The sequence below is a fragment of the Poeciliopsis prolifica genome, unplaced genomic scaffold (assembly GCF_027474105.1).
Source record: "Poeciliopsis prolifica strain line A6 unplaced genomic scaffold, Auburn_PproV2 SCAFFOLD028, whole genome shotgun sequence".
Classification (NCBI taxonomy): Eukaryota; Metazoa; Chordata; class Actinopteri; order Cyprinodontiformes; family Poeciliidae; genus Poeciliopsis; species Poeciliopsis prolifica.
In genome coordinates this window covers 3,305,475-3,318,038 of record NW_026562403.1, presented here as the reverse complement: position 1 = coordinate 3,318,038, position 12,564 = coordinate 3,305,475, and the positions used below count along the sequence as shown (strand labels likewise).

Here is a 12,564-nt window from a genome sequence, read left to right as displayed (position 1 = left end):
ATGAGATATAATATGTGGATGTTGTGACAAGACACCACTGCAAAGCGACATTCCTTTTCACCTTGTGGCAATGATGGGCCAGTCTTAACGAGCTGCCTGCCAGTCGTTCGTCAGAGCAGCAGAGGCAGCCAGCCCCCGGGCCTTGCCCTGCTGCCCTCTGAGCATATATCAGCCTCACGGTAGCTCACGTCGCTAGCACCAACACTGGCGCGCAGTGACAGCTGAATCCATCTCCCACAAGCTCTGCCTAGACCCTAGCAAATTACTACCCAACTGAAATTAATGCCAACATAATAATACGAATGAGCATGCAGTAAGAGTTAATAAGGGAAAGAATGATAAACAGATGAAACAGATGTCAGCCATATTGTGAGGCTTCAACAGGTGACAAATGAGGTTGGGAAAAAGGAAAGAAAAATATGTGCTGTTAAGGTTTCAAATCTGATAGGCAATTGACAGTTACTTTTTTTTTTAACAAAATAGCAAAAAAGGAGGAAAAAAAGTTACATTCCCTAAGATTATTAGTCAAAGATACCCTAGCAAAGGATAGGATATCTTCCTATATATTAATATTCTTCAATCAGATGCTATTTCTGCAAAATTATATTGAAAAACAGTTTTCCTTACATGCTCGATTGAGTCATTACATTCAGGACAATGTAGGACAGTTTGTAAGCGATTATTTCAGTAAGATTATACGATGATTATACTTTGTTTCTTGCATATCTAACAGTGGTTTGTCGAGGCAGCTAAAAGACCTGATGCTACTTTTTACTTTTCATTTTTATTAGCTCAGAGAGCTTTACTAAAACACAGATCTCTGTCACAATATGACAAGCAACAGTGACAACTTCACCAACAAAGAAGTATAGAGTGTAAAAATGCATTATTTGCACAAACCGTTGCCCACACACAGTGTGGGCCTATGGAACAAATCAGAGAAGAAGACATGTGTTTGTATCAGATGCATATATCAGATATTCAATCAGTTAAACAGTCTTCATCTTCTCCAGAAAGAATAAACCAAACTAACAGCCCTCACAAGAAGATCCTGTTCTTTTAAAGGCAGTACATTTTGATGACATTTTGTTTTTCTTGGATGCGAAAAGGGAACATCCTAAGGTTGGAACACAACCAATCCTTGGCTCTCACATGTCTGGGAAACATGATTTATCAGTTATATCAGCCGCATTTTTCTGGATTTGCAGAAAGAAAAACTGTTTTGTTACACAGCCACACCTGATCTCCTCCACCGACATACATTTTCCTCACAAGTCTAATTTTATCTGACACCTCAACATTCATATGCCTGAGAGTGAATCTCAAAAGGTCAGTGTTATAAATCTTTATCATATCAAAGCACGGTAGACGCTTTCTAAATCTATTCATCTAGGATTTGATTTACACACAGACTATTTGATATTTTATTATATTTTCACTAAATGCACAATTTGATTAGAGAAAATTTACAAAATTAAGTTTTTTTACACCTTAGTGCAATTTTACTTTAGTACTTTTTAAATAAAAATAAGTAAAATAATAAATTAGAAAAAGAAGACAAAGAATTGTTGGTGGGAAATAACAAATAAATAAAAATAATCAAAAAAATATGAACACCAGAAAAAGCAAAAGCTGCTCAGACTGGTCAATGTATAAATAGATACTAAACAGCCATTTGACTCCACTCACTTAAACATATTAAGCACTAAAGCATTGTGAAACACGACAACCCCTCACAATCATGTCCACCTCAAGTTTAATGATGATAAATAATCACATATTACTTCCCATCTTGGGGTAGGAAGAAAAAGAGGCAAATAAATCACCAACTTTTGATCTGATATTCTGACCAACAAGAATATTTCACATGTTAAATTTATATGGCTGGTAATCTTGTTTCCTATTTCAATCTATAAGGACTTTCACTTGGCATAGTACTCTGCAGCTGTAGCCCATTTGCTTCAAGATTTGGCATGTTATACATTCAGATATGCTTGGTTGCAACAAGTGGTTATTAAAGCTACTGTTGCCACCTTATCATCTCAAGGCAATCTGGCTGTTTTCATTTGACTGCTGGCATCAAGAAGGCATTTTAATACACACAACTGCTGCACACTGGATATTTTTTTCATTTTGTACCATTCAGAAGTAGATCTGCAATTTTCAGATTACTCAGACCAGGCCATCTGGCAACAGCAATTAAGAGAAAGTAATTTAAGTCCCTATTCAGCTGCTCAGTTTGAACCTCAGTAAGTCGTCTTCACATCTAAATGGCTAAATGTATTTTATTTTTCACATGTGATTAGTTAATTTTCTATTTGTGTTGTGTAAATAAAGATGAGTACCTAATAAAGTGGCCAGCGAACTCTATCCAATGCTTGTTTTAATAACCTTCTTTCTAATGAATAAACACATTTTTGTGAAGTGGTTATCCAGTAAATGGACATGGCTGTAATAAATCATGAAACAAAACTGATGTTATTTCCTCTCTGTGGATAGAGTCCCTAAGTGGTTTTTCAAAAATATTTCAGCTTAAAGCATTCAGCTCCACAATGAATAACCTTACCAAAAAAGAAGCGCAAGTACAACATTCAAGTCGTTTTGTCTGCTTGGATGAGGTTGGTCATGTGGTATTTGTTTGGCTACATGATGGTGCTGCAGCACATGATTGTGGGAAAAGACAAAACTGTGTGGGAAAGAAAATCAAATATATATTTTTTAACACATTCCCTGAGTTCTCAAAGATTTGATTTGGTTTACTTGGAGAAGCAGAATTTGGACATGTATATATTTCATACACAAACCAAATGGTTAGCTTTAAATTACACAGCATATTTTTGCTAACCACATTTTAAGATGGATTCATGAGACCTTATCTTCAGAAAAAATGACATTTTGCAGGATGTCAGGATTAAAATTTTCAGTGTACATCCAAAACTGCTATTGAGTTCATATAATGGAATTTCTTTGACATGTGTTAGGTGCAAGAGGAAATCAAACATCACAAGCTCCACATCCATATTTTTGCAGCTGAAAAGTAATCTGCGTGAGAGCCGATGTGGTTGCTGTGTTCAGCACTTGTGTTGTTGCTAGATAGAGACACACAAATCCTCTACATAAAAGAGATGGATAAAATGAGAAGAGAAACCTGTACAAAAATAAATGGGGAAGAAAAGTGAAGATTAACACAGTTAATTATTTTTCCTGTCTCACAGCCTATGCCTTTAATAGGAAGGTAAGCAGAAATGTATGAACTTGGTTTCATTAAATAATGGGCATCTGGTAGAAGCACTATCAATTGATGTGCAAAATAGATGGCTTTATTAAAGACAGAAAACTGATTTCATTAACAAACTTAAAATTCCAAAGACGTGAAAATAAAACATCACTTACTGTATTGACAATTCCTTCCCATGTACTCCCCTGGGCATTCACAAGAGTAGTTAGCAACCTGATCAGTGCAAATTCCCCCATTCTTACAAGGATCCTTTTCACATTCATTGATATCTAGAGGAGAGGAAAGACAAGAAACACAAAAGCATATTCCTTTAGTTTACTAGCACAGACAATCAGACATAATAGGCTTCATGCAGATTAAAATAAAATGCATAGAACCATCTGACTTTTGTTAGTGTTGCTTGATTTGTGGAGACCTTCATACAAATAAATCACCAAATGACACCTTGATTGAATTTTAATGCAACATGTTTAATCCAAGTTTTAATCTGCATCTGTTCACCCTGTGTACTACTTCAAAAGAATATCTCAGGGATTTGTCACTTCAATTTCTGTCCTGCCTATTTTTCTCAGTTCAGCTGATACAAACTTAAATTGACAAGCTGCCCTGGCAGATGCCCGTTATTTTACACAATCATCTGGGAGTTTTGTTTTGTCTGGTGATATTCAAACCAAGAACCGTGACAACAACAGCAGGGTTGGCAGAGCCCAATTTATACCTACTGTTGAGCATCTTGTGTAAAAATAAAAAGAAAAAAAGAAAAACTGTGATAGAAAAACATATCAATCATATCAGTTCATTCACCTATCAAAGTAGAAAAAATGTCATCTAAGACATTTACAGTTGAAACTAGAAGTTTACGTATGCTGAACAAACATAAAAAAAAATTTTCTCACTGTTTCAAGGTAAATCGGATCAAACAATTTAGTCAAGGTCAAAATCAAATGACCTTGGCTTAGGTCATTGAGATTTACCAAAATTATTTCTATTTGCAGAATACCACAATATATAGAAAATAATATTTAACAGATATATTTATTAATGTTTTCAAGATCACAAGTTTATAGTTTGACAGTTTGCTTGAAATTTGGAGCATTCCTTCTGTCAGAATTAGAGTAGCTGAGTCAGTTTCTCTCACTTACACATTTCAGATCTGCCCACAAATTTTCAGTAGGATCAACTTTGTGATGCTCATGCTAAAAAAAATGACTTTGCTGTCTTTAAGCCACTTTGTTTTCACTTTGGCTGTATAAATATGTTTACTGTCCATTTGAGAGACCAATTTTATACTGAGCTTTAACTTCCCAGCTGATATGTTTAGACATCTATATTTCCCCTTAATGTTCTTCCTTCATGATGTCGTCTAATTTTATTAAATAAACCAGTTCCTTCTTTCAGAACAGCCCTAATTCTTGTTACCAGGTTTACAAACACACAACCTTGACTCTGGCAGCATCACACACAATAACCTAGCAGTCAACAAAGCAATTTCTTTAGGTACAATTTTTAAATCTTGAGAGCAACAATTATGATACATATCGTTAAAGATTTAAAGATGTTGTTTTTTTTAATGAGTTTGGTTAAGGAATAAAAAGCTGTTGAGAACCACTTGGGGTGGTTTATATAAACAATATCTAAAGAACATCCTGGAAGTTGCCATATATTATTCATAAATGTTTTGCATTTGAAGTTAATGTTGTCGATGCAATGTATAAACATAGGTTTTTTTGTGAGGACAAAAAAATAATCTGTTCCATACTTTATTTAAAAAAAAAACAAACAAAAAAAAACACTGTGTTTGTGCTCTTTTCCTATGCAGAAAGAAATAGTCCTATCCAAATACCAAGACTGAAATGAAAAAGGGAATTTAGCATCTTTGACAGTTGTTCTTCGTCAAGCTAACTAATTTCATTTAATTCAAGTATCACAGAGATGTATGAGAGCAGAACAGAGTGCCAGTGGTCAACTGTCCTCAATAACAGCCATGTGAAATAACTCTCATTCAAAGGTGACAGAACTTGAACCCAACTCCATCACACATATTTTCACTGCGTTGTTATAAGCATGGATAAGAGCATGAAATGACAGCAGTGATTTAAATGGGGAGGGATGGAATGAAGTGAACTTTCAGTCACTTCTGAATAAATTTGTAATGATTTCCAAATTTGCCTGTGGCTGCAAAAGACTTAATCCTCTAAAACATACCTTGAGCAGTGTGGGACTCAAAGGTGCAGTTTGGATTCATGAATATGTAACTAGGTCATAGATTTAGAAAGCTTAAGGAACTGAAAAATGATCTCATCTCTCTGAGATCCTAAATCAGTCGGGCACTTTTGTAGTGTTCTTTATTTATTTTATTTTTTCAGAAATGTCTTACAGTCTTATCTTTGAACATAACCATCTGTGACCAGAGAAACTGATGTGTTCAATTTGTAACCCAAGACAACACTAAAAAAAGTTAATTGCTGAAGAAGTAGTTTTTAAAATAATGACATATATATTAGAACAAATATTCCTTCTTACTAGATAGAGTAGAATCATGTCAAAGTCAAGAGTTTTAAGTGCATCCATCTGTCTGCTGCTTTAGAGAATAAACAATATGACAGATTTTTAAAGATAGCGGTCCAAAGTCACATAGATACAAGAGACTGAAATGGTGTTGAAGGTATTTAAGCATTTTCTGTAATTATACTTAATTTTTAAAGTTTTTATAAAATGAGACGAAAAAGCTCAAGATATTTCATCCCTAGATTGTAGTTATATTTATAGGATTTACTTCAGTCTCAGTTGTTTTCATTTTGTCTTGACAAATTGTTTGTCTTCCTTTTTGATGTTTTTCACCATTTCCGAAAACATTTTCAAACCTCCAACCTATATAAAGAAAGTTCGAATTTCCACACTTTTATATATGGCAACATTTTTATTATCAATTGGGTAATAAAAGGAAACTGCATTTTACCCAGAAAAGGGCATTTTTCTTAGGTTTTGTCATACTGGACATGCCGGATGTCAGAAGCTAATTTTCTTATCTTTAAACTGTGTTATTTGATGCACTCATCCAGAACCACAGCGCTGCTGCACCAGATAAAACATGAACAATCTTGCAAAATAGAAGCTCCAGACAGAAAAGCAGGCCTCCTATACAATAAAATCCAAAACGCATGTTTGCACTTGCAGCCTGATTTGAGAACTTTATAGTATGTGTAACAATGTCTACTTCAGAGCAGTGAAATAAATTGAGTTCAATTTCAGTAAAATATATTCAGCAATAATCATTTGGTCATATTTTTCTAGTTGTGTTCTACAAATCCACTTTTCAAACTAATGACCAAAATATTTAATATAAGAAAAAAAAAAACACACACACCTGGTCCAAAGTCTTGATGTATTTTAGGAATCAAGTCAAAAGCAATGCTTTATTTACATTGGCTCACACACAATCCAAGCCATCGATTCATCCATCCATTATCTGAGCATCTCATCTCTCTACATTCAGCAGTCACGCAAATCAATTTCTTTGAAATTTTGCTTGTACTTAAGTGCAATGCAAAGAAGATTTTTTTAACAGAAATGTAAGCTATGGCCAGCATAAGGAAAAATGTTGACTTGATGTCCATCAAAACACTCAGTGAAACAGTGGACAAGAAGAGCAAGCTAAGATGCAGCTAAACCACATTAGTGCAGACAAGTTTTTGATTAATGCGCTTTTCTTATGTGTTCTGTGAAGCACTTTGTGATTTTATCAGTGAAAGTCACCATACGAAGAAAATTTTACTTGCTTACTTTTGTGTGTTATGCAACATGGAAATGTTATAAGTTTGAGTTTTTTATCACCTTTCCTAAGTTATAATCATGATGATAGCAGAGACAAACATCACATTTTCACTCTGATTGTAAAATAAGTCAACATTTTCTCAAAGCATCACATACAGCTATGAAGAAAAGTAAATTAAAATCTTTTTATCTGAGAGTCTGGATTTAGAGTTACATTTGTTTCATAATCTGAATCCTGCACAGTTTAAGATGGTCTGATTTCAGACCATCATGGGTTCATTTTCATTTCATTCTTTATTGCTGCGGTGACATTTGGTACACGTGTACTACAAGGGTTTGTTCATCTTAACATCACCTCTAGCTGTAATTATATAATTTGTTATTTATTTAACTATTCTGTAGAGCGGGGTCGCTTATGTCCATTCCTCCAGAGCTACCGTCCAACAACTTTCAGCTGGATCCCTGCTCCAACACACCTGAATCAAATGAATGGCTCGTAACCAGGCAGGTTCAGAGCTGAATGACTGCTTGTGGTAAATTCAACCATTTGATCCCAGCCTGTTGGAGTAAATGTTGAAGGACTGTAGCTCTCGAGGTCTGGACTTGAGCACACCTGCTGTAGACAAATGTGGTTAAAACATTTTGTTTTCAATATTATTATTGCTTCCATCGATTTTTCTGACATTAGATTAAACAACAAACCATTTATATGGAGAAATTAGAAGGAAGCTAATCCAGAGGGATGCAGTCTGACAGACATGAAGGTTTGCAATAATTTTCAACTGTGAAAAATAACTCCAGGACATTCAGAAAAAACATTAGATAAATTTTTCTGAAGCTTTTCATTTATTTTACTGCCAGACCTAAAATAGCCCTTATTTAAGCAGTTATGGTGAAAATAATAAAAATTAAAACAGTTATTAAGTAGAACTCTTGTGAGCATGCCTTTCTGACACAACCCCACAATAAATTGCACAGAGATATTTGCTTTCTTCTAATTACCAGGTGGAGCAATAAAAACAAAATGTGATTTTATGGCCATTTAATAGAACACTGAGGAAAACATATTCTTGGTGCTGAGTGCCTGCAGAGCCATTTCACACTGAGGAGTTTAAGGTTTACGATAAACAAATTTAGTAAAACGCTCCCTAGGCAGATCAAGAATTCCTCAGTGCAAGTTGGAGAAAGTCAAAAAAATGCAATCACTTTAAAGGCCGCTGATAAAACAGCACAAGCCACTTCTATTTCATTTTAGCAATAATACCACTTTCTTATATGATGTGCTTGTCAAATTTCAGTTCATATTCTTCTTTGCTCAGACCACCAGGATCAAATGTGGATGAAAGCCAGATGAAGAGGCCACTCTAACAACCTGAAGCACCACAACCCATTGAAGGAGAGACAAGCTAGCTCATCTTGTTGCACTTTCGTGAGAAACCATCAGCCCCAGGAGATCAGTATGGGGAAGGTGAGACTTGCCACTAAATCAAGTGAAAAAAAGGGAATTACTTCACTTGATGCAGTTAAATCAATCTGCTGCAAATTAGAAATGGGACTAAAAGCATGGAAGAGGAGAGATGGAAACGAACGCAAAGATGGAAGATGAAACTTAGAGAAAAATACACAGGTGTGTAGATTAGTAGTGTGGGTAAATAAACTAAGTTTACTGTTGCTTAACACCATCAATGTGACAAAGCCAGAGAGGTCCTTAAAGCATTAGTTCTCTGCGACTCAGTTACTACTCTAAATGTAAGTGTTTTTTAATCAACGCATCAAAGATCATAAAATCAAGCTCTTGCAACTAAGAGGTTCAGTTTATCGACAGTTGTAACAATTTAACAACGTGGCTCTTCTAAAGATTTTCTACAATGGATGGACACATTAAACAGTAAAAAAACATGGCTGTTAAATAGAGTGGATTTCTTTAAACATCCCCTAATAATAGTGACAGTAAATAAAGGTTTTTTTGTTGTTGTTGGTTTTATGCCATTATCAAATTTAATTAACATCCACGAGGTTCATCAGCTTTACAGTCCATTGTATTTCTGTTTGCTTTCAGCTAAATTAAAAGTTGTTCTGAATTAAATCAAATATCACCTACAAATATCATGGAAACCTACAAGACAACTATGCTCTATTAATACCAATGTATGTAAGATCAGAACCAGTCCAAATTAATTCGAAATGTTAAATTCATGATAAAAATCCAACCATTCATATCATTTCTAATTTAAAAACATGCATTACAACAGTAATATATTTATATTGTGCTAGAGATAAAATCAGATAATCACAAATTGGTCAAAAAAATTAATCTAAAACTAATGGTACACTCATATCTTCCTTTGAATGCTGCCGCATTGAAAACTGCATGGTACATAGGTTGAGATGAAGAAGGTATGTAAAATATTAAATCTTGTCACTTCTTTGAAGTATGTTGCTGCTGAATAGTGCATGTGTACTGAGATTAAGGAGAAGAAGCTGAAAGTTTCAAACTGATCCATTACATCACTCTTGCAATGTTTCTTCATATTAAAAAAAATAAAGTGGCCAAATGGAAATAAAATATCAATGCTCTGTACGTGCTCCCAAAAGTTCAAGAAAACTTACTGGAGGTCAGCTTCATTGTTATGTTCAAGTATTGCACAGTATCATATGTAATGTTGATATTAGCACATTGCTTCAAATGTGTGGTAGTCATGCAGTGTGAAAGCTGCGGGACTCTTGCAGCAGAATTTCCCAAAAACTCCATGGCTGCCTGACTTATCTGGCGATCAAATTATGTCTGCTACAGTGGTAATATGAAGAAGGCTGATGCTGTAGAGTTATTTTCCTAAGGCAGAACATTTCCTTAAACCATTGAAATGTTAGACAGATATACATTTCTGAGACAGGACTAAAACGTCTGCGTACACTTGGTTCAGTGATGAACAAACTTCAAACAATAAAAATATTGATAGAAACAAAAAAGATCTTGTTTTATCGCTCTCTTAAATAACCCCCTTTGTCTGACAATGGCATGTTAAACATAAGGGTTTAAAAGAAAAAAACAAGCTTTTCAGTGCTTCACAGTAAAGCTCTCATCAATTCTCTGTATTGGCCTGTTACCTGGATTTACTCCTCTGCTGCACCTCAAATGTCTCAATTGAGCAATAATGAAAGCAATGAATTGTGCTGTATGTCAAGAAGTATCTTTTGCAGTGAGAGCTAAATTGACTGAGTTGTGTCCAGGGAGCAGCAGGAAAAAGGGTTGCAAAGGGAGGGGGGTCACCGGTGTGCTCACCTCCTCAGCTCCTGCACCTGCCACTGGCACACAAACACAAAGACCAACAAATTAGATTTCCACTTCATTCACCTGTAAAGGTATTGTGTTTAATGGTGGGGAGTGGGGGTGGTTGAAGGTTACTCTAAAACAGTGTAAGGACAATCTCCATCCATCTCCATCCACTGTGTCGACTGACAGTCAAAGATAAAGCAATTGTAATTTTCAAAGCTGGGTTTTATTTAGATCTGTTTTAATTGGAATATATGCAGATTCATGTAATTGCTTTGGAAAGTCTAAACAGCCCCAAACAATACCATAAATCACACAAGTGTTTGAAATAAATACCAGCTAATAGCTTGTAATCCTCTCACACTCATAAAGCCCCCAAACTTAATTAGCTAAATGAAAGGTAGCGTCCCTGCAGTATTGCTTCTACATCGCAGCCACTTCATTCATTAAATTACACTCAGAGGCCGGGTAAAGCTCAATAAAGACTGTTTTATTCTTTGACAAAACATTCAGCCATACAGTTTAGAGATAGTGCAGAGCATGAGTCAGAGAATTACAGAAACCTATATTGATATATTACATGTACTGATGCATAATTATCTCCAGGGGAGTAAAATCATTTTTCCTTTTCCCATTAAAAAGCAGACTGATTTGTCTTTTGATCATTCTGATTCAACCCTATGCCTTTAGGTATCGATAGATAGGCAGCTAGGTTTTTATGCCTATTGTGTAATTAATCCCAACAGCTAAACATTATTGGAAGTAATGATCTTTTTTTTTTCAATAATATTTAAAATTTTGCCAGTATTGGCAGACTGCTAATTTTGATGGACAGTGATTCAAATGGCAACCAGACAGAAACCTAGAAGACCAAATAAATTCATCAGGAAAACCAGATGGATGATTTGAAATACTAAACAGGATTTATTAAAATTGTCTGTGACATATCCTAATGAAATCATATGTATATACCATTATATCTTCAATATTACTACAAATAGCAATATTTGGAATATTACAGCATTTCCATGTGTCCCTTACATGGTTTGCAAAACAACAGAGGACTTATTATGGCTTTCTTTTAGCAATGACTTTTTTGCCACTCTTCTATTATGTCATACTGGTGGTATGTCTAACAGTTGTCCTGTCAACAAATTTTCAATCTGAACTGTAGTTTTATTTTTTGTAACTTTGCTTGCCCAGTCTGTCACTCTAAAACTGGATGGCAGCGTTTTCGCCGTCATCCAGCTGTCCCTTACACTTTACATTTTTAGATGTTCAACAGTGCTACATCAGATGCTCAAATCTTGAAATATTATTGTATAACCCTTCCTTTATATTTCTCCATCATCTGTCTGGTTTGTCCACTGGTCATCGTGAGGTTAAAGGACAGACATACTAAATTGCATACAGTGAAATGAATAAATAACTTTCTCAGTCAGATCATGTTTGATTTTATATCAGCACAACAGGGATTAAAAACAAATGTATGACACTTTTTTTAGATCTTCATTTGTAAAACAACAAGAAATAGTGATAGGATACCTTACAGTTTGTGGTCACAACAGTGAAAAAGATTTAAGGGTTATGAACAGTTTTGCAAGGTACCATGTACTGTAAACTATCAATGTAATAAAAAACTGACAATATTGCTTGTTTGCTCAAAAAACAATGGAGTAAGGCGCAATGAAATAAAAATAGACAAAAAGATTACTGTGTTGTTGTAGAAGTGTTTGGTCTGGCCTGGGTATTCCTGCTCATAATGTTGACATTCCTCATTCTTCACACTTAGTTTTAAACACTATTAAACAAAAAACATCAGTGTGTGCAAAGAACACAATTTTGACTTTACAGATAAAAAAAAGTGTGCCCCGTGTATTTAATCACAGTATCTTGAATGCGTTGCTCTCCTTAGTTTAAATTTCATAACTGGAATAGTCTGTTTAGTCTGCATTTCATAAGCCTTGAACATCCAGTATTGTCAGCACACCTTGTCTCAGATGAATATAATTTTATGTTGAAAAGATCTGTAAAGCTACTGAACTCAGAGGTGTTGACTTGTTCTCAAAAGTGCATCTTCTGGTCAACCAGCCTCAGATGTTTTGTTTGACAGGTCCTGGAGCAGTGAAATGTGTCTAGTCCTCACAATATGAGGTCGACACATGCCCTGTCTCGACAGGTTGAGTCAAATATAGAAGAAACAACAAGGAAGTGTCTGTCTTCACTGACAACCCACGCTTGTCAGTTCTCCCTTGCTATTTCCCGTGTCACTGAAGCG

At 35.1% G+C, this 12,564-nt stretch overlaps 1 protein-coding gene across 3 annotated transcripts in view; it reads right to left on the bottom strand.

The window, feature by feature from the left end:
* Positions 1-12,564, bottom strand: part of LOC129371910 (EGF-like repeat and discoidin I-like domain-containing protein 3) — a 124,168-nt gene that overhangs the window by 53,638 nt on the left and 57,966 nt on the right. For all 3 annotated transcript variants that reach the window (XM_055048769.1, XM_055048767.1, XM_055048768.1), the window contains one exon: positions 3,394-3,507. In XM_055048769.1, the coding sequence (XP_054904744.1) occupies positions 3,394-3,507 (114 nt within the window). The remainder of the gene's footprint in view (positions 1-3,393; positions 3,508-12,564) is intronic.